Here is a 26,216-nt window from a genome sequence, read left to right on the forward strand (position 1 = left end):
TCTGTCCACCTCTATTAGTTTCTCCTTCCACGGGGCACCCCTGTGCCATGCCTCTCTTCATTCTGGTTCTTTGATTATTTAGTCATTTGTTTGTTTATTCTAGGACACGAAGAACATTCATTGAGCACCTCCTATCTATAAGGCATCTTAGTAAGCACTGGAGAAATAGCAATTATCATCACATTCCCTTGTCTCAAGGAACCGATGAAAAGTAATTTACTAGTCAGTTACTGCAATATGGTTGCGTACAAATGCTTCTGCAGTACAGTGGTTTGCAACAATACACGTTTATTCATGCACAATGAGTCTGCAGGTCAACAGTAGTTTGGCACAGGTTGGCTGAGTGGCTCTCTTTCAGGCTGTGATTCACCTATGCTTGGCTCCACAATGTTTTTTGGGCTCAGATCTTCTCCATGTATATTTGTCTTGAGGCTCAGGTGGAAGGGGCAGCAGTTCCCTGGGGCATGCTTCTCTCATGGCAGGTCCCAGAGCGTCAACACCCAATTATACCACACAAGCACTTTTAATATAATGCCTGTAATGTTTCAACAGCTGAGGCAGGTCACATTGTCAAGTCCAATGTCAATGGAGTGGAGAGTGTATTTTACCCATTCTAGTGCATGACGAGGTCACATGATAGAGGGAAGGCGAAGAATTTGCAGGGTAGTTAATCTACAGTAACAACTGTGGTGTTAAAGTATGTTAAATGGTAGAAGAGAAGTGTATTGAAGATATAGAGGAAGAATAGGGAAATATCTCAGGGAGGGCCAGGTGCATCAGTCAGGATTCAACCACAGAAGCAGATCCAGTAGGATAGATAGATAGGTGATAGATGGTTCGATAGACAAAAGACAGATAGATAGACAGACAGACAGGTAGATGACGGATGGATGGATGGATGGATGGATGGACAGGTAGATGACGGATGGATGGATGAATGGATGGATGGATGATGGATGGATGGACAGGTAGATGACGGATGGATGGATGAATGGATGGATGGATGGATGGATGAATGGATGGATGGATGGAAAGATAAGTACATGGATAGATGAATGGAAAGATACATAGATAGGTGATGGATGAATGGAAAGATATATAGATAGGAGATAGACATTAGACTATGGAGTTTAGATAACAGAAGATAGTTGATAGATATAAGGTGGATAATAAATGGATGGATGGAGGGAAGGAAGGAGAGCAAGAAAAGGAAAGAAAAGAAAAAGAAAGTGGATAGATTGATTGATGAGCCATCTACATAAATAGATGATACATGGATGGTGGTTCAGTTCAGTTCAGTTCAGTCGCTCGGTCGTGTCCGACTCTTTGCGACCCCATGAATCGCAGCACGCCAGGTCTCCCTGTCCATCACCAACTCCCGGAGTTTACTCAGACTCACGTCCATTGAGTCCGTGATGCCATCCAACCATCTCATCCTCTGTCGTCCCCTTCTCCTCCTGCCCCCAATCCCTCCCAGCATCAGAGTCTTTTCCAGTGAGTCAACTCTTCGCATGAGGTGGCCAAAGTACTGGAGTTTTAGCTTCAGCATCAGTCCTTCCAATGAACACCCAGGACTGATCTCCTTCAGAATGGACTGGTTGGATCTCCTTGCCGTCCAAGGGACTCTCAAGACTCTTCTCCAACACCACAGTTCAAAAGCATCAATTCTTCGGCGCTCAGCCTTCTTCACAGTCCAACTCTCACATCCATACATGACCATTGGAAAAACCATAGCCTTGGCTAGACGGACCTTAGTGGGCAAAGTAATGTCTCTGCTTTTGAATATGCTATCTAGGTTGGTCATAACTTTTCTTCCAAGGAGTAAGTGTCTTTTAATTTCATGGCTGCAGTCACCATATTCAGTGATTTTTGAGCCCCCCAAAATAAAGTCTGACACTGTTTCCATTGTTTCCCCATCTATTTCCCATGAAGTGATGGGACCGGATGCCATGATCTTCGTTTTCTGAATGTTGAGCTTTTAGCCAACTTTTTCACTCTCCACTTTCACTTTCATCAAGAGGCTTTTTAGCTCCTCTTCACTTTCTGCCATAAGGGTGGTGTCATCTGAATATCTGAGGTTATTGATATTTCTCCCGGCAATCTTGATTCCAGCTCGTGTTTCTTCCAGCCCAGCGTTTCTCATGATGTACTCTGCATAGAAGTTAAATAAGCAGGGTGACAATATACAGCCTTGACGTACTCCTTTTCCCATCTCTTTCAGAATTTCCCACAGTTTATTGTGATCCACACAGTCAAAGGCTTTGGCATAGTCAGTAAAGCAGAAATAGATGTTTTTCTGGGACTCTCTTGCTTTTTCCATGATCCAGCAGATGTTGGCAATTTGATCTCTGGTTAGATGCATAGATACACAGTTGTTACAAGGATTTGACTTTAGTAATTGTGGCAGTAGGTTAAGCAGTCTCTGTAAGGCTTTTTTGCATCAGATATGGAACTTGATGTCCACAAGCCAAACAGTCAAAAAAGGAAAATAGATGTACAGTTGGAGCAACCCAGGGCAAGCCAGAACCTCAAACAACGCGTGTTTGTATTCGAGGAGATGCTAAAACACAGGTCCGTTCTTGTCGCCTCTGCCTTAGGAACCTTGGGGACAGAGGTCAACACACACACCTGGCCAGGAGTGAGGGGCCTTGTGGAAGACTGGGAAGGCAGAGCTGCTGCCTGTCACAAGGAGGCCAGTCAGCATATCAGCATGCATGTGTGTAAGCTGCACAATGCAGTTTCTCTTCTGGCCCACATATCTCCCAGGACTATCCCTGCAGCTCACTCCAACCAGAAACAGTTTATTAAAAGAAAGTTATTTTTGTAGTTGCAGTGTTTTTGTCTTTCCCTTGTTCCACTGAAATTTCAGAGTCTGAATATTTTTATATTCTGTTGGACACATCACGGCATACCTATCAGCTACCAGCTGCCAGAGTAGTTTTTCAGTTTCGCATCGGCATGTTCAGAAAGGATGCTCATTTCCTGATCCACAAAGTGCATTGAATCTTCATTTCTTCTGACCTGTGGAATCCAGACCCCTTGCTCCATTGGCGACATTCATAATCTGGCCTCCCTCTTCCTCCTTTCCTTTCTTTCCCATTTGTCAGCGTCTGTGCTCTTGTGTTCAGACTTTGTCTTCACTGCCTCCTGCGTGAACTCTCCTCATGATGCTGCCCTCCACCAGGGGTGTCCTCACCCTTTGACCCCGTGTCCAAATGCAAGTGGGTTCCTCAAGATGCCCTCAACTTTATTCCTCCAAGAAAGGCTCTCCGATCACTCCTGCCACTCGAACCTCTCTTTGTTGGAACTCAGGGCTAATGAAACGTGCCCGCAGTAGACTCGATATTGTTCTTTGTTTCACATAGTTCTGTCTTTCTAACATGCTTACACGTTCACTGAGGACAGGGGCCATGACTGGTACCTCTCCTGAATTCAGTTTTAGATAACTAGCTTGTTGTTTAGTTCCTAAGTCATGTCCTACTCTTTGCGGCCCCATGGACTGCAACCTGCCAGGCTCCACTGTCCATCAGATTTCCCAGGCAAGAATTCTGGAGCGTGTTGCCATTTCCTTTGCCAAGGGATCTTCCCAACCCAGGGATTGAACCTGTCTCCTGCGCTGCAGGCAGTCTCCTGCATCTAAAGCAGATTCATTACCACTGAGGCACCAGGGAAGCCCCAACTAGCATGTAAGTCCCTCAAAAACAAAAAATCTGCTTGGTTTATCTCATCACAATGTTGTGCTTTAAAAAAAAAAAAAAAAAAAAACACAAAACTGGGACCATATTATGACATCTGTGCATTTCCTCTGCCACTGAGATGATGCGCTCGCCTTATTCATGGATTCAGCCAGACAGCCAGCAAGTATTTTTTGAGTCCCTATTTTTTCAGTCCCTATTATTGTGCTCAGCAGTTGGTAAGTGAAGTCCTGGAGGATATGCAGAAATAAATCTGGTGAGGGGATGGAGATAACTGGGAGCGTCTTGCCCCTGTCAGAAACAACATGGACGAGAGCACAGAGGCGAGAGAAACCGTACGCACACGAGGACTTCAAAGAAGGGCCTGGCGCAGAGAGCATAGCACGTCTTCTGAGAAAACCCACCAGAAGAGGTTTCAGGTTTGGGTGGGTTTTGTGAACCATATTTTGTGGCTTAGACTTCATCGTAAGGACAAGAGGAAAGCTCTGATGAGCTCTAAGTTGGGGCAACTAGTGACCATATTAGAGACTTGCAGGCATTTGTGCTAAGTTGCCTTAGTTACATCTGACTCTGTGACTCTATGGACCATAGCCCACCAGGCTCCTCTGTCCATGGGATTTTCTAGGCAGGAATACTAGAGTGGGTTGCTATGCCCTCCTCCAGGGGATCTTCCCAACCCAGGGATCAAACCTACATCTCTTATGTCTCCTGCGTTGCGCTTAGGAAGCATCACTACGAACAAAGCTAGTGGAGGTGATGGAATTCCAGTTGAACTATTTCACATCCTAAAAGATGATGCTGTGAAAGTGTTGCACTCAATATGCTAGCAAATTTGGAAAACTCAGCAGTGGCCACAGGACTGGAAAAAGTCAGTTTTCATTCCAATCTCAAAGAAAGGCAATGCCAAAGAATGCTCAAACTACTGCACAATTGCACTCATCTCACACGCTAGGAAAGTAATGCTCAGAATTCTCTGAGCCAGGCTTCAACAGTACATGAACCATAAACTTCCAGATGTTCAAGCTGGATTTAGAAAAGGCAGAGAAACCAGAGATCAAATTGCCAACATCTGCTGGATCATGGAAAAAGCAAGAGAGTTCCAGTAAAACATCTGCTTTATTGACTGTGCCAAAGCCTTTGACTGCTTGGACCACAACAAACTGTGGAAAATTCTTCAAGAGATGGGAATACCGGACCACCTGACCTGCCTCTTGAGAAATCTGTATGCAGGTCAGGAGGCAACAGTTAGAACTGGACATGGCACAACAGACTGGTTCCAAATAGGGCAAGGAGTACATCAAGGCTGTATATTGTCACCCTGCTTATTTAACTTATATGCAGAGTACATCTTGAGAAATGCTGGACTGGAAGAAGCACAAGCTGGAATCAAGATTGCCGGGAGAAATATCAATAACCTCAGATATGCAGATGATACCACCCTTTATGGCAGAAAGCGAAGAAGGACTAAAGAGCCTCTTGATGAAAGTGAAAGAGGAGAGTGAAAAAGTTGGCTTGAAGCTCAATATTCAGAAAACTAAGACCATGGCATCTGGTCCCATCACTTCATGGCAAATAGAAGGGGAAACAGTGGAAACAGTGGCAGGTTTTATTTTTGGGGGTTCCAAAATCACTGCAGATGGTGACTGCAGCCATGAAATTAAAATACGCTTGCTCCTTGGAAGGAAAGTTGTGACCAACCTAGGCAGCATATTAAGAAGCAGAGACATTACTTTGCCCACAAAGGTCCATCTAGTCAACGTATGGATGTGAGAGCTGGACTATAAAGAAAGCTGAGTGCGGAATAATGGATGCTTTTGAACTGTGGTGTTGGAGAAGACTCTTGAGAGTCCCTTGGACTGCAAGGAGATCCAATCAGTCCATCCTAAAGGAAATCAGTCCTGAATATTCATTGGAAGGACTGATGCTGAAGCTGAAATTCTAATACTTTGGCCACCTGATGTGAAGAACTGACTCATATGAAAAGACCTTGATGCTGGGAAAGATTGAAGGTGGGAGGAGAAGGGGATAACAGAGGATGAGATGGTTGGATGGCATCACTGACTCAATGGACATGAGTTTGAGCAAAAACTCCGGGAGTTGGTGATGGACAGGGAGGCCTGGCATACTGCAGTCCTTGGGGTTGCAAAGAGTCGACTGGACTGATCTGACTGTGATGGTGATAAGTAGATGGGTTCTAGAGAAAGTCTGGTTCAGTTGACTGACTGTCTCCCTGACAGCTTTTACTCACAAGCATTCTAATTCCTGTATATTTATAGTCACTCGATCACACTTTGGCTATGGAATTAAAAGCGAGTGCAAGGTTTAGTTGAATGGGTCTAGTTGCATCAAGTCTGTTCACTCTGTGAATTTTCAGGGAGCATTTGTGGGTCATTTTTTCTAAGTGTGTGATACTCCACTCAAAAGTTTAAAACCCTTGAACCCAGAATATGCTCACCCAGTCTAGAGTGTAGAGTTCCTTATAACTTTTGGAATCCCTGTCTGGCCAAATGCACAGCCATGTTCAAAAACTGCTTTTGCTGTTGCCTGTTTGAACTGGTGGACCCAGCCAGCCTGTGGGAGCATACGCGTTTGTTCTGCGTGACTGCTTTCCTGTTCTCCAAGCTAACTGCGGCCCCCCAGCCCCCACCCCTCCCTTCTTGGTATTTTAGTTATGCCTTCAAGGAGATGGTGACCAAAAGCAGGGCACTTGTCACTGCCATCTCAAATTCAGGACAAGTAGCTGAAAGTTGGGCTAGAGTCCGGCTGGAGCAAGCAAGGATTTGATCCCAAACCTCTTAAATTGGATCACTTCCCCCCCTACCCCCCCACCCCCCGCCCCTGTGCCGACCTCGCCCCTGCCTCCACCTCCAGTGAGTCTGCAGGTGTGAAAGCAGCCTACTTCCTCCATTTAAAATCAGGCTGCCTGCTGGAGTTACTGCCCCAGTTCTTAACTGATTCCTGAAACTTTCTGAATCTTCCTACATCGGATTTGCACTGCCCTGCTTTTTTCACTTAGTATCTAAACATATAACTCATGATCTCATATACAGCAGGAAAGGTAACTCAAAACCTCATATACATATGTTTTCTCTCTCCTGCCAGATTTAAGCTCCTTGGTGATGGGTTCAACCCTGTCTTTCAGAGGAGCGTCTTTCTTTGCCTCCCCCCTCCAATTCTGGTCTGCCTGGGACCCGTTCTCATTCCTTGCCCTGATACCCCTGCAGTGGTTTTAACTGTTCCCTCTGCTTAGAAGACCCAGCTGCAGGGGTCTCCAGCTCAGCTCATCCCCAGTGAAACTGATCATCTTCCCCATCCACCCTGTTCTGCTTTTTGGGGTTTTCATTTACTTAGCAGTGTCATCATTTGCTAAATTTTCCAGGTTAAAAAACATCAGGATTTTCTTTGACTCAGCCGTTTTCTTCATTCCATCCTTTCAGTTGTCCTTATAGTGACTTGACCCCCTTCTCTCCCCTGGTCCTTACCACCTGGACCATGTAAAACAGTGAAAAGAGCTGAGTCCCACCCCCAATCTTTGCCAATTTCACTGTACTTGTCGGCTTGGGCCTCTCTTGACCTCCTAGGCCTCCATGTCCTCATCTGTGTGGTGTGGATGATAATAGCAATTTACTGAATTGCTCTGGTAATTGAGTGATTTGATCTTAAATGGAGGCCCTCAAGCCCAGCCAATAGACAGTGGTCCATGAGTAGAAGACCCATCTTGCCAGCCACGTGGCCTCATGGCTATACAGCAGCTCCCCTACCATCTCCCTGACTCCACGCTCTTGTCTGTTTTGGGGTCATGCTGAAACCAGAAACATTTTTCCAGAGCCAGAGCCATTTAAAATCTTTCATGGCTTCAGACAGCCAGGTTTCAATCCAGGATGCCGTGTCCCTCCTCCCTCGACTTGGGGCCACTCTCTGCCTCATCCTCCTTTGGCCTCTAGGAACTTTCCTTTGATTATCACGACCTAGTCATGTTCTTTGTGCTTTTCCGGTATCCACCATAACAATATTTAATTGTAACAGGAATAGAGAGGTCGATGTCAAGTTTTGTGCCAATCCTTGCAATAAAGAACAAAATCAAGCTAATACACTTTTGAAAGTGAGGAGGCATCTCATTAAGAATTGCCTTGAAAATATGTCTATGGTCCTTAATAGCATTTACTGTTTTGTTTTTAATAGCAGGTGGAGGATGAAACTTTATAAGGGAATGTTGTTATTTTAGTCGCTAGGTTCTGTCTGACTCTTTTGCAATCCCGTGGACTGTAGCCCACCAGGCTCCTCTGTCCATGGGATTTCCCAAGCAAGAATACTAGAATGGGTTGCCATTTCTTTTGCCGGGGAATCTTCCCAACCTGCAGATCAAACCTGTGTCTCCTGCTTGGCAGGCAGATTCTTTACCACTGAGCCACTTAATAAGGGGATGTGTGTGCTGTGCTAAGTCACTTTAGTCGTGTCTGATTCTTTGTGACCCTGTGGACTATAACCCATCAGTGTCCTCTGTCCATGGGTTCTCCAGGCAACAATGCTGGAGTATGTTGCCATGCCCTCCTCCGGGGGATATTCCCAATAAGGGGATGACTTGCTGTAAATCCCTGGGGATCTTGTGAACTAACAGGGAAGGAGAACAGGACTACACAGGGTGAAAGGGGTGACCTACCAATATATAGAGAGAGTTAAATATGGGAAACAGGTTGACTGAAAATGGATGAAGCAAAAATTAGACTGATTCTGATGTCTGTTCCCTGCCTGAAAAGACATTTGCTTTTTCCAAGATACCCCACAAATCACCCTCCAGCTCCCACTGCTCTTAATCCTGAAAGTTTTGTCAACTCATTTTATCCACAATGCCTGGTCCTCAGTTCAGTTCAGTTGCTCAGTCATGTCCGACTCTTTCCGACCCCATGGACTGCAACACGCCAGGCTTCCGTGTCCATCACCAACTCCAGAGTTTGCTCAAACTCATGTCCATTGAGTCAGTGATGCCATCCAACCATCTCATCCTCTGTCATCCCCTTCTCCTCCTGCCTTCGATCTTTCCCAGCATCAGGGTTTTTTCATATGAGTCGGTTCTTCTCATCAGGTGGCCAAAGTACTTGAGTTTCAGCCTTCAGCATCAGTCATTCCAATGAAAATTCCGGACTGATTTTCTTTAGAATTGACTGGTTAAATCTCCTTTCAGTCCAAGGGACTCTCAAGAGTCTTCTCCAACACCACAGTTCAAAAGCATCAATTCTTCGGCACTCAGCTTTCTTTATATCCAACTCTCACATCCAACCTGACTACTGGGAAAACGATAGCTTTGACTAGATGGACCTTTGTTGGCAAAGTAATGTCTCTGCTTTGTAATATGCTATCTAGGTTGCTCACAGCTTTTCTTCCAAGGAGCAAGCATATTTTAATTTCATGGCTGCATTTACCATCTGCAGTGATTTTCGAGCCCCCAGAAATAAAGTCTCCCACTGTTTCCATTGTTTCCCCATCTATTTGCCATGAAGTGATGGGACCAGATGCCATGATCTTAGTTTTCTGAATGTTGAGCTTTAAGCCAACTTGTTCACTCTCCTCTTTCAGTTTCATCAAGAGGCTCTTTAGTCCTTCTTCGCTTTCTGCCATAAGGGTGGTGTCATCTGCATAGCTGAGGTTATTGATATTTCTCCTGGCAATCTTGATTCCAGTGCTTCATTCAGTCTGGCGTTTCTCATGATGTACTCTGCATATAAGTTAAATAAGCAGGGTGGCAATATACAGCCTTGACATACTCCTTTTCCTATTTGGAACCAGTCTGTTGTTCCATGTCCACTTTTAACAGTTGCTTCTTGACCTGCATACAGATTTCTCAAGAGGCAGGTCAGGTGGTCTGGTATTCCCCTCTTTAAGAATTTTCCACAGCTCGTTGTGATCCACACAGTCAAAGGCTTTGGCATAGTCAATAAAGCAGAAGTAGATGTTTTTCTGGAACTCTCTTGCTTTTTCGATGATCCAGCGGATGTTGACAATTTGATCTCTGGTTCCTCTGCCTTTTGTAAATCCAGCTTGAACATCTGGAAGTTCATGGTTTATGTATTGTTGAAGCCTGGCTTGAAGAATTTTAAGCCTGATCCTACCTGCTGGCAATTTGTCAACTCCCAAACTTCAGCACTGATGGAAAGTAATGAGGGAAATGTATCATTTACCACTTTATTTTCTATTCACCCGTATAAATGGTGCCTTAAATTTAGAAAAGGTTTCCCTGTTGCCTCAGCGGTAAAGAATCCACCTGCCAAGGAGGAGACATGGGTTCAGTTCCTGGGTTGGCAAGATCCCCTGGAGAAGTAAATCGCTACCCACTCCAGTATTCTTGCCTGGAGAATCCCATGGACAGAGGAGTGTGGAGGGCAACTGTCAGTGGGGTCACAAAGAATCAGACACAACTTAGCGATTTAACAACAATAGCAACAAAGTTTTAAAAAATAGTAAAACATCAAGCTGATCATTCCATCTCAATGAATTGATAAAGTTCTTAAAGTCAGAGCAGGGCCTTCTGCATCTTTCTGTCCCTTTCTGGGTCTAACAGAGTGACTGCTCACAGTTGAAAGTGGTACTGATTGCACAAGTCATGTCATATAGCTGTAAGCCACTGAGTTTGGGTCACTTAATAAGTGGATTTCACAAAGAAATTTAGCTCTTGAACAAATATTTATTAAGTGTCCAGCATATGCCACACATTGGCCTAAAGTGATGATAAACATGGAGTGAGTTCCTGCTTTAATGCAGCTTCAGTTCAGATGGAGGGGAGAGATCATAAACAAGAAAACAAGCAGATAATCTCATTTCAGAGAGTGATATTTATAAAGAAAGGTAACATGCAAAGCACCTGCATATTCTAAAAGAGCTGTCGTGGTCGTTGCAAAACCATCTTTTCCAGACCATCTGGGTTTCTGTTTCATCTCTGTCGTGTAATCACGTGAATCCCCACCTTGGCCTCACTTGCCCATCAGGAAACCTACCTGCTGCACCCTGATCTTCACCATGCTTGTGCTGTTCAAGTCTTATAATTCCTAGAATCAAAACCACTAAGAAAGACAGATGCCCAAGTGCACCAAACTCTGCATGGCCATCGAAAACTCTAGATAGTAGTCAGTCAGTTCAGTCGCTCAGTTGTGTCCGACTCTTTCCGACCCCATGAACTGCAGCACAGCAGGCCTCTTTGTCCATCACCAACTCCCAGAGTTTACTCAAACTCATGTCCATTGAGTCGGTGATACCATCCAACCATCTCATCCTCTGTTGTCCCCTTCTCCTCCTGCCTTCAATCTTTCCCAGTATCAGGGTCTTTTCCAGTGAGTCAGTTCTTTGCATCAGGTGGCCAAAGTAGTGGAGTTTCACCTTCAGCATCAGTCCTTCTATTGAATATTCAAGCTGATTTCCTTTAGGATGGACTGGTTGAATCTCCTTTAAGTCCAAGGGACTCTCAAGAGTCTTCTCCAACACCACAGTTCAAAAGCATCCATTATTCCACACTCAGCTTTCTTTATAGTCCAACTCTTACATCCGTACATGACTACTGGAGAAACCATAGCTTTGACTAGACAGATGTTTGTTGGCAAAGTAATGTCTCTGGTTTTTAATATGCTATCTAGGTTGGCTGTAGCTTTTCTTCCAAGAAGCAAGCATATTTTAATTTCATGGCTGCAGTCACCATCTGCAGAGCCCCCCAAAATAAAATCTGGCACTGTTTCCACTGTTTCCCCATCTATTTGCCATGAAGTGATGGGACCAGATGACATGATCTTAGTTTTCTGAATATTGAGCTTTAAGCCAACTTTTTCACTCTCCTCTTTCAATTTCATCAAGAGGCTTTTTAGTTCCTCTTTACTTTCTGCCATAAGGATGTTGTCATCTGCATATCTGAAGTTATTGATATTTCTCCCGGCAGTCTTGATTCCAGCTTGTGCTTCATTCAGTCTGGCATTTCTCATGATGTACTCTGCATATAAGCTAAATAAGCAGGGTGACAATATACAGCCTTGACGTACTCCTTTCCCTATTTGGAACCAGTCTGTTGTTCCATGTCCAGTTCTAACTGTTGCTTCTTGACCTGCCTACAGATTTCTCAAGAGGCAGGTCAGGTAGTCTGGTATTCCCATCTCTTTCAGAATTTTCCATAGTTTATTGTGATCCGCATAGTCAAAGGCTTTGGCATAGTCAATAAAGCAGAAGCAGATATTTTTCTGGAACTGTCTTCCTTTTTCCATGATCCAGTGGATATTGGCAATTTGATCTCTGGTTTCTCTGCCTTTCCTAAATCCAGCTTGAACATCTGGAAGTTTATGGTTCATATACTGTTAAAGCCTGGCTTGGAGAATTTTGAGCATTACTTTACTAGTGTGTGAGATGAGTGCAATTGTGCGATAGTTTGAGTGTTCTTTGGCATTGCCTTTCTTTGAGATTGGAATGAAAACTGACCTTTTCCAGTCCTGTGGCCACTGCTGAGTTTTCCAAATTTGCTGGCATATTGAGTGCAGCACTTTCACAGCATCATCTTTCAGGATTTGAAAAGCTCAACTGGAATTCCATCACCTCCACAAGCTTTGTTCATAGTGGTACTTCCTAAGGCCCACCTGACTTCGCATTCCAGGATGTCTGGCTCCAGGTTGGTGATCACACCATCGTGATTATCTGGGTCGTGAAGATCTTTTTTGTTTAGTTCTTCTGTGTGTTCTTGCCATTTCTTCTTACTATCTTCTGCTTCTCTTAGGTCCATACCATTTCTGTCCTTTATTGTGCCCATCTTTGCATGAAATGTTTCCTCGGTATCTCTAATTTTCTTGCAGAGATCTCTAGACCTTCCCATTCTATTGTTTTCTTCTATTTCTTTGCATTGATTGCTAAGGAAGGCTTTCTTATCTCTCCTTGCTATTGTTTGGGACTCTGAACTCAGATGGGACAGTAGTCACGTTACAGAATTTCTGGGATGCGCCAGCCTGAGCAGAATATGATAGTGTGTGCATGTGTCTGTCTTTGTTGTGGTGGTTTAGTTGCTAAGTCCCGTCTGACTCTTTGTGACCCAGTGGGTTACAGCATGCCAGGCTTCCCCGTACTTCACTATCTCCCAGAGTTTGCTCAAACCCATGTCCATTGAGTTGATGATGCCATCCAACTGTAACCACAATAATAAAAGTGGCCCATTTTCCATGCAAATATTAATGTCTAACTTACATGTATTCACCTGTGGTTTTCTCAAATTTCTCATATGACCAGGGGTGGCCCTTGGCAAAACTTTAGGCCAAAAATAACCACTCAATTGTGAATGTGTTATTTATGATGTCATATGAGTTCACAAGCCCTGGTGGCTCACTATTAAAGAACCCACCTGTCAATGCAGGAGACACTGGTTTGATCCCTGGGTCTGGAAGATCTCCTGGAGAAGGAAGTTGTAACCCACTCCAGTATTCTGGCCTAGGAAATCCCATGGACAGAGGAGCCTGGTGGACTAAAGTCCATGGATCATAAAAGAGTTGGACATGACTTAGCAACTAAACAATGAGTTCACAAGCCAAAGTTAGTTATTTTATCAGCAGGGTTACTTATGGTAACCATTTTCATGGGAAATCTTCGACTTTCTTCTCTTTGTCTTTCACAGACCTACCTACATGGAAATAGATCTCCAAACTCACTTCGTGGTGTCTTTCCACAGCCCTGCTTGTCTATAGAAAGCAAGTTATTATTACTCTTTATAATAATAAAACCTTAAATTTATCTAGGGAGTATTTTCAAGTGGTTTCTTGGAGCTCTAAGTACTTAGTGGTTTATTATTTACACCTACTCATTGATAAATATGACACTTGATCTTTTGAAGGGGCTTTATAATTATTCTTACTAATTACTCATCCCCCGGCCCCACTTCTAGCAAAACATCTCCATTTTGCAAAATGAGTACGTCATCCCACAACTTGGAGAAGGAATATCCATGTGGAACATAGGGCCCCTGGGTTGCTCACAGGGACAGCTACTTCTTAATCATGACTTGGAGGTGCTTTTTGAGTCCTCAAGTGAGAGGAACTCCAGTTACATAGATCTTCAGATTACCATCAAATCCTTTCTTTGCTAAGGCTGTCAATTTTATGTGTCAGGTAGTGATCTGTGATCCTTGTATCCTTGGGGCTTTGGAGGTCTTTCCTCTCAAGGCAGGAGGGAGCATGGGGTCTGCAAGCACAGGATTGTTCCCGTGTTCCATTCAATCTGGCTCCTGCCAGATTTCACCGCTTTGTCTCATTCTGTCCACGGAGACCCTTCCTCAGAAGCTTAGACCTGGTCAGGGGAACTTTGTGTCTTCTGTTTGACATCAGCTCTAGATGGAAACCCACCTCCTCACACAGGCACTAAACACTTTACTGAGCACCTCCTAGGGGTCATGCATGGCCTTCGCAGCAAATCTATTTCTTGTAGACCTTGGTTGTCACTTCGTATTCGCTTCACAGACTTCGTGTGTTCTTTCCACCTTTCACAACAATGTGGTATGTTTCTTAGTTCAGCCTGGCAATTCTTGATGTCTGCTATGGTCTGAATGTTTGTGACAACCCCCACCACCACCCCAGTGAATTTCATATGTTGAAAGCTCAATTCCCAATGCATTAGGAGGTGAGGTCTCTGAATTAAGTCATGAGGGTAGAATCTTCATGCATGGGATTAGTGTTCTCATAAAGGAAACCCCACAGAGACCCCTCATCCCTTCCACCACGTGAGGACAAAGCAAGGAGGTGCCCACTATGAACCAGGAGGAGGACCTTCATCAGAACTTGACCAAGCTGGTGCCTTGCTCTAGGACTTCCCAGCCTCCAGAGCCATGAGAAATAAACATTTTCTTCTTTAAGGCCCCAGGTCTGTGGTATTTTGCCTTAGCAGCCTGAATGGCCTATGGCAGTATCTGAAACTAGCAACTAAATAGATTAAATATCTTCAGTGCCTCCACATTCCAAGATGGTTCTTTTTTGACGGGAATCTAAGGAGCAGATTAGATGTTATTTAGAGTCCCGTCCTTTTATTTTTTTTAATATTCACTTATTTATGTCTGGTTGTTATTGGGTCTTAGTTGTGGCACACAGGACCTTCATTGCACCATGTGGATCTTCCATTCTGGGGCATGGACTCTCTCTAGTTGTGGCATGGAGGCTCAGTAGTTGCAACACATGGGCTTAGTTGCTCCATGGCGTGTGGGATCTTAGTTCCTCAATCAGGGATTGAACCCACATCCCCTGCTTTGAAAGGAGGATTCTTAACCACTGGACCACCAGGGAAGTCCCTAGTGTCCCATCTGTTTTATCAAAGGATTTTATTCAGCCAGGTCCTACATCTCAAATACTTCATATTGTACCCTTCTATTGAAATGGTATTTTCCATTACTTTTGCAATATACATATCAAAATGCAAAGACAAGGCACAGAAGGCAGAAAAAAGTTGAATTCATTTTTTGTTGGATTTGGAAATTTGGCTTTTTAATCCCAGAAATTACCTACAATATAAAGAAACACATATAATACAGCTTTAAACATTTTTTTTAGGAAGCTCATATCTAGAAAGGTCACGAAATCTAGCTGATTCTCAGCTCAGCTCCATACTTCTCAATTGCTATACCTCTCCAGTTTTCCCCTCACCAAGCTTGCATTATTAGCTCAACAATTAATTTCTACAGTTAATAACAAACTTCTTGGATACAGAGAGCATTGAAGTAGTTTTTGTTTTTGTTCTTTGCTAATTACTGCTATAATCCTTATCCTCTTAAAAACTTTCCCCTACAAACCAAATTTAATAATCATCAGGGTTGTTAAAAATTAATTCCTATAGGAGATGACCTCAAAAAATTGGTCTCCAAAAGTGCTTAGGCTGTCTAGTTTCAACTCAAACTGTATTTGAAATAAAGTTTTGAAAGAAACTGACAAATACTAGTAGCTCAGACACAACCTTCGAATCAATTTTTTATTCATTTACTATCTGTCCTCTAAGATAGGTAACCTTGAGGATCTAATGTCTGGTGATCTGAGGTGGAGCAGATGTAATAATGATAGAAATAAACTGCACAATAAATGAAATGCATTTGAATCATCTGGAAACCATTCCCCCACCCCACTCCCACCCCCAGTCCATGGAAAAATTGTCTTTCATGAAACTGGTCCCTGGTGCCAAGAAGGTTAGACCGCTGCTCTAAGGTTATTAGTATCACATTGGAAAAGTGTGAAGTTCTTCATTACAATACCACTCAAAAGGCTTGCCTTCCTGGTTGCATCTGTCAGCCCTGGGCACAGTGGCGCTGCTGAGTCGCACTGCAACCCAGTAGAAAGAACAGGGGCCTAGACAGGGCTCCCATGCTCTGTCATTATCCACCTTCTGTGGGCACTGTTTCTGTGCCTGAACTTTTTCAGCAGAACAGGTAACAGGACCAGCTGTGCACACCCCGCAGTGTTGTAGGGATTCAACAGGGAAACACGCAAAGTGTCAGGGAAGGCCTTCTCAGGGTTGTGAGCTGTGCCGGTGGAATGCTTGAATTAGAGGAAGAAGTGGTGCCCCACCCCATAATTGTTAAGACAACTACAGATGGCACAGTGGTAGAGAATCCACCTGCCAATCCAAGAGACGCAGGGGACTCAGGTTCCATCACTTGGTCAGGAAGAGCCCCTGGAGAAAGAAATGGCTACCACTCCAGTATTCTCGCCTGGAAAATTCCATGGAAGGAGGAGCCTGGTGGGCTATAGTCCATGGGGTTGCAAAGAGTCAGACATGACTAAGAGAGTGAGCATGCGAGCACATAAAGGAATAATGGAACATAAAAGTCTTCTCAAGTGTTATCATGCCTTTATTTCACAAACTCTTATTAAGAATCAGCTAAAGGGAGTTTATTCTATTGGGTGGATTAAGAATACAAAGATTGATCCAATGTGGATTTGGAGTCAGAGAATTCCTATGCAGTAGGATACACCTGTCTTATATTCACTCATATTTCTGTCCCCAAGTTCAGCACAGGCAACTGGCGAGTGTAAGACCCCCAATTTGTCACCTTAGTGGTGTTTGGATAAGCACTAAACTCTTACCTCAATAGCTTTCTCATTATTTAGGTCCCTAGACTCAAATGGAAGTGGAGGGAATATAAAATATTTAACGGTTTGATTCCATCCCAGTCCTTGCTACTCCGGATCCATAATTCATTTCACTAGAGGAATAGCCCCATGCACAGCAGCCCTGGCTTCCAGTGCTAAGAATCTATTTATGGATTAGCAAATGCATTAGTGCTACGTGTTAGTACTTGCCTTGGAGTTTAGCCCTGTCAGAAACTGGATGGAAGTATTAAAATAGCATTTTGTGTCAGAACAGTGTATTTTTACTTTGCTCTGATGCACAAAACCATGGCCTGTGTCAAGCCACTCATTCCACTTATTGTTAATATTTGCACTAACAGAACACATCGTTTCATTATACACACTTCCAGGGCCTTGAAATAACTGAGCAGGACTTCCTGGTGGTCCAAGGGTTAAGAATCTGCCTGCCAGTGAAGGGGACAGGGGTTCGATCCCTGGTCAGGGACGATTCCACATGCTGCAGGGCAACTGAGCCCATGTACCACAGCTACGGAAGCCCGCCCGCTCAGAGCCTGTGCTCCTCAACAGGAGAAGCCACCACAATGAGGAGCCCGTTTGCTGCAACAAAGAGTAGCTTCCACTCGCTGAAACTAGAGAAAACCTGCGTGCAGCAACAAAGACCCAGCACAGCTGGGTGATATTAGTGATATAGATAACAAACAATAAATATAGTATTTATTACTAATAAATTGTTAATTTAACAATCAATCAAAATAAATTAATTAAAAATATAAAATGAGCGTTTGTTGCCCCTGTTTATCTACAGGGCAAAGAGAGCTCTAGAGAGGGGAGCTGAGCCCTGCCTCTGCTCTCAACACAGGTGACTAGGGAGATAGCTCAAAACCCTCTCTCTGCAGGGTCTCTGGTTCCAAATCATTTATGTGATGTTGATCTTGCTCCAAAAGAGTACCTTAGGTTGTACCTAGTACGTCTCCCTGGCAAGGTCCTTCATTTTTATATATTCACTCTCAGACATGACGATGAAGGAAGGCAAAGTGAAAATACGCTTGTTTTAAGGACAGAGCCGTGGCTTCATTCTCTGATCCCAGTGCTTCATCACGGGAACTTCTTGCCATCTAGAAATGGGAATGGGGACTGCTTTCAGTCGCTGCTGCTTGTTATTATCAGCCCTATTGATAAACGAAGCGTGATTACTGGGCAGTAACTCTGAAAGCACCGTCCACACCCTCTAGAACATCTTCATCTCCTTATCTGTGGGCCAAGACTAAGTTCAGAGGTCAGAGATCGAGGAAGATGCTGGGGGTGTGGTCCTTCCCTGGTGGTCCAGTGGTTAAGACGCCCCCTTCCAGTGCAGGGGGTACAGGCTCAGTCGCTAGTGGGGGAACTAAGATCCCACATGCTCCCTGTCCCCCCGGTAAAACAAAATACATAAAAGACAGAAGCACTATTATAACAGGTTCAGTAAAGACTTAAAAAAATGGTCCACTTTTTAAAAACTCTTTTAAAGAAGATATTGGGGTGCATTCCAGAGCTCCAAAAGAGAGGATAATGGGGCGCACCATGATTTTCCCCACTCCACTATTGTTCCCCCAAATATTTTGAGTCCAGATTATTACGGAGGTGCACGATTATGCTGGTGAGAACAGGTGACGTGTTGGATCCCGGGAGTGGGGAAACCAGTGTTCTGTGAGCCAGCTCTGTTTCAGGCTGTGTTCTGTGTCGCTCCATCCAAGCTGAGCGCATTCTTGGCTTCCGATCAGCACACACCTCCTGGATCAAAGCCTTCATTTGCAGTTTTGGACAACTGACTATTCCATCCACAGCATCTTGTCTTTCCTGTGTGTGTTTAACTTACTGTTTTACTTGGTTAATATGCCTGGAATTCTTATAATTCCAATAAACAGAAGTACAGTGTGTATTTCCTTGGCTAACTGTATATGCTAAGCCCAGTGAGGATAATGAAGTACGGAAGCAGGAGTTTTTTTCTTGTTTTGGAAAAGAGCATTCTAATTGGTCTTTCGAGGCAGATGCTCCACTGTCTATTAGGATTTCAGTATGACCAAACAATCTTTGCATTGCCTACCTCTTTTAGAAGTCCCGCTGCAGGTGGATTATGCCCTGACCCCCAAGAACTCTGGTGCTCACAGAGTTAAAATCTTTCCAAGTTTCTGCAACCTCTGTCCTCCCCAACCTCAATCCAGAGTGGGGCTAAGGGTCTTGACCTTGTCACTCTTTCTGAGGACAAGGGGCGAGGAAGAGATGAATCCAGCTGTGAATTCAGCGTCCCAAAAAAGAGAAGCAAAAATTCCTTTTTAGCACCCTGACCCACCCACATCTTCTGTGAGTCATCTCCGAGGCTTGCTGACAGTGGATGGCAAAGAGAAAACATGTATTTGGTTTTGCTATGAAATGTATAAGACAAAGAGGTAAATGAGTGACTTATTTTTCTTTCCAATTTCTGAAGATGGTAATTAGGAGAACTCACACCAGCCAGGCTCGAGCGAATGCAAGCAAGACCCCTATAGGCAGCACGGTGTATTAATGTAAAAATATGCTTAGACAACATAACTTGTCAGAGAGGATTATTTCTACTTAGTGGATCTGCAGGAGCCCCTTTGCTCTACCATTCAGAATTTGACTAGAGAAGAGAGTGAAGAAAGAGAGAGAGAAAGAGAGGGAGGGAGGGAGAGAGAGAGAGGGAGAGAGAGAGGGGGGAGCGCGCATTAGTGAACAGCTACTGTGGCATTGATGTTGGAGCGCACTTCTGAACTGGCTTTTGTTGAGACTATCAGTGTATCTGTGCAGAAAGCATGCGCTGTCCCAAATCCGCTGTTACTATGAGAAATGAAGAGCTGCTTTTAAGGTATGTTGCTGTGTTCTTTGTTTTAATGTATGCCTTGCTAGTTTTCAGAGCTGGCTGAGACTGTCATCACGGTCAGAATCAAGCAGCTTCCTTATCTTAGAAGAAAAAAATAAAAAAGAATCTAGAGAGAGAGAGGGGGGAAAGAGGGAAACGAAATCGAGACCAAAAGATTGGGAGAAAGAGAGAGCAAGCGAGAGAAAGGAGAAGGACTCCTGTGGACGAGTTATATTTGCAGGAGTTGCCTTTTGCAAGCATATCATGTATTTGCTTGCTGCTATTTGTGCGCGGCCAGTGGATAATTTTAAAGGCTCCGAATCTGGCTCTGGGTTTGTCTTTTCCTTTGCAATGTCTAAGCCTCTTTCATTATTATGCACTCTGCATGGAATACTCAGCGAGAAAGGAGCTAAGGAGACTCCATATTAGACTTGCGTTCCAGATACCGCTCTAATCTGGACTTAGCCTACCTAAATAGTCCTTCTGTGTTACCAGGTTTGGATCACTTTATCCTGTTTGCCAAAATGTGTACCTGTTTAAAGACCTCTATTCATGCATGGCGTCCTGGGTCCCTCTGTATTGAAAGCAAATATTTGTTTCCTGCATCTGTGTAAGGGTCCTACCGCTTACCAAGAATGAGCCACCTTTTGGGAAGCAGAGAAAGAATTATGATAGAATTGGCATCCTGCTTTGAAAAATGTAGTCTTTTGTTTATTTGCTAGCAGACATTGTAGCACTGAATACATCTATGGGTCTGACAATGGGACCCGTTGAACAATGGAGCTGTCAAACTAGCTTAATGCATGTCTGGGTTTTTTTTTTTTCTTCTTCTTCTTCTTTCTCAACACCCTTTTTATCTGTTTTAATCTTGTTTGTATAGACTATCCAGATTGAAGAGCTTTTAGGACTGCTTGTTTGTGGTTTTGTGCATTTAAAAAATTTAATATCTGCCGTTCGTAGGGCTTTTTGCATTTTGCAGCTATGTTGGTTGGATTAAGTTAGAGATTTATTACTTACCTCTCTGTTAAACTACAGAAAGAAACTCATTGATTGAGAACGCTTGTAATACCATTATCATTCTAGCAAATACCTTGTTATCAGACATGCCTCTACAGTATTTAATGCTTGGGGATTTAAAATATGCCTGTTTGGTGGACTTACGGAACATAGCACTAAAGCAAAGTTAAGAGGAATATTTCTAATGTTTAAGTAAATTATGATTTCTGGTGTCTGCTTCCTCTTTTGGCATCCAGGTAGATAAACCGTTTAGAAATTCAAGGACAAGTGAGAACTTTTGCCCTTCTAATTTTGGTCACAAACTATGACTTGCCAGCCTCTTAAATCATTAAGTTAAAGGTCTCTACAGAATATATTGATTTTTGATATGTGATTATGTGCTTATAAAATGCATTTCTATGCAGGGCAAACATGTCTCACATCTTCAAAAATCTTTCCTTGTATAACATAGGCACTGGTTTTCAGGTGAAAACAGTGAGACTTCAAAAAGAGAAAATAGAAAAATCAGTTTCAAACTTCTCCAACATTAAAAAGATTTTTATTCTCACACTAGATATAAAGGAACTGATCCTAGAAGATTAAATGGTAATTGATATACATGAAAATTATGTCACTGACATTTGTTTCCATAAGGAATATGTCCTTTCTAACATTTTAATGTTTTGCTTTAATTAGCTGTTTGTGCCAGAGCAGTAGATTGAAAAATATTCGTAAATTCATTGAGATTTAGAACCTAATTCTTAGAAACAGAAGGGAAATTATTTAAAAGGGCAAATTTTAAAAGATATATATATTTAATTACAAATATTTCTTCTTGGATTATATTGTGTTCAGATTAGTGATGTTCCCAGTAAATAAGGAGCAAGATGTAGCCCTTATAAACCAGCTATGAAACATTATCTATTTTTCAGAGTTTGGACATGCATTCAATTTTTCAAACTTAGGCTGAAATGTTATATTTAATACAAAATTGTGAAAAATTCATGTTGCAAGCTCAATAAATTGCCTTCTCAAACATAAATTTCCTATTGATAATATTTTCAGAGCCTGGCTGAACCCATAACGTATCTGTCGAATAATTATATTTTTAAAGTTATCCATTGTAAGTAAAGTGGATTTTATGATTATGTTCTCTTACTTCCAAAGGGATATGAACGGCTCATTCCATTGGGTTAGCCAATAATTGCTTTTGGATGAGCTTATAAAAGGTAATTGGCGAACCTTTCTATCTGAAACTGGCCCACTGTTACCAGCACACCTAGATTCTGCTTTCATAGGAAATTTTTTTTTTCTAAAACAAAGGTCACAAAGCAATTTTTTTGTGATTTGGGAGAAAAAAAAGTAGTGTCCTGTGTTTCCCAGCTGCCTGTCAGAAGCACGCTGAAATAAAAAAATACCTTAGAAAACTCCACGTTAAATTTCTGACTAAATTATAATCATTCATCTGTGATCTATTCACCTTAATCCCTGGGTGATCATATTAGGTCCAAGAACAAGGGAACCCGCTACCCACTCATGCTTTGACCCAATCATTACCAGCTTCCAGAATTCTGAGGCCCCCATTCCAGCATCCAACACATAGCTATCTTGTCCTCTAGCCTGATGGGGGAGTGGGAGATGGCCGGAAGTTGGCCAACTTGTCTACATCTATTTCCACAACAGTAACAAGCTATGCAATCTGTATCCTGCCATCAACTTCTATGTTGGGATGATTCCCTTCCAAGGTGACCTAAACAAATGTCAAAATGAATTTTAATCCTAAGCCCAGACTTGCAGAAAAGGAACAGATGAGTCAAACTGGGAAAATGGCTTCTTTCAATAGAGTCACAGTTGCACCCGAGTCCTTGCACACAGGAGCCTCGGGAATACGCAGCTGTGTTCAGCAGACCAGAGGCTGCAAGATACGTAACCTCAACGTCCGAAGAGTTCTTTCATTTGTGAAAATGAAACCTCACAGTTTTTCCTTTTCAAAATATGAGTGCATACTATTGCATAATATCCCTTTGGGGCTGAAAAACAAAGAAAGGCCTTTGATTAATATTCATATCTAGAACTTTAGAGCAAGTGCAGATTGTGCTGGAATACCTAGGAAGTCATTGGAAGAGTGAATCAATACTAATTATTGTAATCAGGGTGGTTAATTAAGTGAAAATGTGGCTGATAGAAAGTTCATTGCTCGCAGCCCTGGAAATACCTAGGTTGATGAAAAGAAGGTAAAATCCAAAAGCAAGCGTGGTACCTGGGAAGGATCTCCCCGTGTTTAGGGGGTCAGAATCTGTCCACGAAAAACATACCTCGATTTGGTATAATCATAACAGTGAGAAAACCAGAAATATCAGACTCAGTCTCTTGTGTAGAGATTTCTATAAAAGTCATTAACAGAAAGCAGTTTGTTAAGAATCATCTCCTGCGGCTCCCACAGCATTTATCTGCCGTTCTTCCAACAGTAAAAAGTATATTTCACTCTGTGGCAGTAATGTCTTAGATCATCTTGATTAGCCTTCATTGAATTTCTTTCTACATTTTGGTAATTCCTGGGGGATATGTTGAGGGTGGGGAGGTGGGTTCTCCTTTCATCACACTATTGATTGCTTCCTTCTTGGTTATTACTGGCTTTGGGAATTTTTCTGAACTCGCAGTGACTTTTATTCTGTAGGAAAGATGAGGCAGTGGTTTTTGGAGAGGATTAAGATCCGTGGCATTTCATTTAACTGACATGGGGAAGAGGGTGTCGGAGGAAGGAACGTGTATGTGAGGTTTCATGGCTGTAGCCCATTAAGAATTGAAATGAAGTGTCCTGGAGCTGAAACACCTTTCTGATCCCACGGTACTCATCTCCAGAGGTCAGGCTGAGATGGAAGCTAGATGTAAGAGGGAGAGACAGACTGTGTGCGTGTGTGTGTGCGCGCATGCACGCGCCCGTGTGTGTGCGTGTGTGCATGTGCATGTGTGTGCGTGTGTGCATGTGTGTGCGTGTGTTCATGTGTGTGTGCGTGTGTGTGTGCGTGTGTGTGTGTATGTGTGTGTCTGATCCTCCACTCCACTCAGAAATGCGCCGGTTAACCCTGATTCCAGATGAAGGACCCTTTGTCCCCAGATGCAGCCTTCTGCTTCATGCAGTGCCATCAGGGGTTGTCCTGTGCAGGTATGGTTATTTGATCCAGAGCTTTCCTCTGACTGTGACTTATCCCAGCACATTTTCTGGTATGTCAAGACCGTCATAGCTAATGGGGAACGGCATCTGTGGGGGAGGGTGGCAGCAGCCCAGAGTGGCATGTGTTACCAGGACAGCTCGGCTGCTCCCTCACCCCCTTCCATGGTGACCCGCCCATGATTGGCTGCCTAGGGTCGTGATGAGTCACTGCCGTTTAGGAAGCAGGATATGCCAGTGTGCCCTCGGAGAACAACAAAAACCAGAATTTTCCTCCATAATCATTCAGTTCAGCAAACTTTGTTGTCATGAACACGAAGAGCATGAGGTTTGAAGTTATCGATAGCCGTGGCTTTTCAAATCCCTGGCTGAGAAGGCTTGCAGCTGCAATCGGTAAAAACTGTGTTGAAACTTATGGATGGCATTGCTGGCTCCCAGCTGGTGTGTGAACTGATGCGAAGGGGCACCATGGTACCTGCTGCAGGAACGAATCAGACGCTCGTCATCCCTCCTGCAAAACTGCCCATCTCAGCGGTACAGGCGCTTGCAGGTGTCGTCATCGTCACGCCTTGCTTTTTTGGTCTGGGACCTCAGCTCTTTCGGGTTCTGTGACATGGCTTCCCCATTCATTCAGAGATGACTTAGCAAGCATCTCTGTGAGTGAAAATGCACTGAGCTGGTGATGGATGGTGAAAATTCCTGGTGGTGGCAATTAGGGTTCATTTTGACTTTCTCTTTGGAAACTGATTTGATCGAAAGGGATGGAGCTCTTGTCACCAGCTGCCGGCTGTTCAATGCCTGTCCTGTATAAACTGTACCCTTCTTCCCACCCTGGGTTAGGGCTGCTGGCCTTAGAAGTATCAGTGAAAACTTTAATGCTACAAGGACAAAAGGATTAGGACTGCCGTTCTCTTTTCTTACCCATCTGCCAGTTCCAGGTTTAAATAAAGACTGGGAGGTGGGAGTATTATAATTGGAATTAAGAATAAATCCCAACCTTATTGACTTTGTACCTGATGCTACACTAGGGAATCTCTTTTATTTTATATAATTTAATCGTCCCAGATATCTAAGAGATAATGGTAGGTATGTTATTTCCATTTCAAAGATGAAAAAAACCGAGACCAGGAGAGAGACCCATATTCGATCCTGGAGTTGGGAAGATCCCCTGGAGAAGGGAATGGCTACCCACTCCAGTATTCTTGCCTGGAGAATTCCATGGACAGAGGAGCCTGGCATGCTGCAGTCCATGGGGTCTCGAAGAGTCAGACACGACTGAGTGACTAACACTTTCACACTAAGAGGGGGAAAGTAATGCCCCTAGACACATAACCCATGGTGGAAGGGATTCTAAGTGAGGACTCAGGCAAACTCCTCCATGGCCAACTTGAAAGTACAACTGTTGGATATTTGACCCTTGAAAGTCATATTTTCCTCTGGTGCCACATTTTCACAATGCACTTCAATTTGTCCATACTTAGTATCATACCAGGGAAGCTGTACAGTAAGAAAGGGAAAACCATAGCCATTTTTGCTTCTGAGTTCTTACAACTCCCTTGAGGTCTTTGAATTAAAGCACCTATGCCTCACTTTTCTCATCCTTTAATCTGTGTAATGGGAACACATGTTGGAAGGAATAATAGGGCAATCTGAAGCATGATGAAATTAAAATGTGTCTTTAAACCTACATCAGGGACCAAAATCTGTCATACTGTAATCAGAACCAACCAAGCAACAGATACACTATGTGACATAATCTCAGCAGTTAGGAAGTTCACAACAGTCTTGAAACAGAGCGGGAACAATGGGCACGAAGGTATCAAGCAGTGTGTATTGCAGGGGAGGGGGTCTTGAAGGACAGAGGAGGGAGCAGGAGGAAGTTGTCCTTGGACCACCTTGGATTCGTCTTTGTTATTAAAACAAAGCCAAACAAAACTCCTTCACTTCATCCCCTTTCTTCCTCAGACCAGAGGGTCATTCACATTGCTCCTGGGCTCTCACTTCACCATATTCCTATGATATGGTGCAAATGCAGTTGTTAGCCTCCACCAGGGAGTGTTGAGAGACTAACTGATTAGGTCACATAAAGGTTTACACTCATCCATAGAGATAAGACAAGATAACACATTTCCACTCAGCTTGGGTAGATCACTACACCGCTTTTTCATGACGGCTTTGGGTAGTTCTTTTAAGAGGAAGAAAAAAAGAATTATTTTCCCCTAATGGACTTCATAGGAATTAGCATCACAAGCAAATTTAAAGAAAAAGTCATTTGGGATTTTCAAAAACCTCTATCATAAAGCTAAAAATAGTTCGAGATTTGAACTATATTATAGAGAAAAAATAAATTTCCTGTGCTCAAAACCTTAATGTATTTTCAACCTACATGTCACTTTAATAGATTGGTTATATAATTGCTGTTG

At 43.3% G+C, this 26,216-nt stretch overlaps 1 protein-coding gene across 11 annotated transcripts in view; it reads left to right on the plus strand.

The window, feature by feature from the left end:
• Positions 1–26,216, plus strand: part of CELF2 (CUGBP, Elav-like family member 2) — a 554,598-nt gene that overhangs the window by 207,872 nt on the left and 320,510 nt on the right. For 5 of the 11 annotated variants that reach the window (XM_018056987.1, XM_018056986.1, XM_018056979.1 and 2 more), the window contains exon 1: positions 18,705–19,631. The exons of 3 other annotated variants lie outside the window; for them this stretch is intronic. In XM_018056987.1, the coding sequence (XP_017912476.1) occupies positions 19,579–19,631 (53 nt within the window). In that variant the 5' untranslated portion in view covers positions 18,705–19,578. 3 more of the 11 variants (XM_018056985.1, XM_018056977.1, XM_018056990.1) reach the window with 3 other exon arrangements.

Source organism: Capra hircus, chromosome 13 (genome assembly GCF_001704415.2).
Source record: "Capra hircus breed San Clemente chromosome 13, ASM170441v1, whole genome shotgun sequence".
In the NCBI taxonomy this organism is placed as follows: domain Eukaryota; kingdom Metazoa; phylum Chordata; class Mammalia; order Artiodactyla; family Bovidae; genus Capra; species Capra hircus.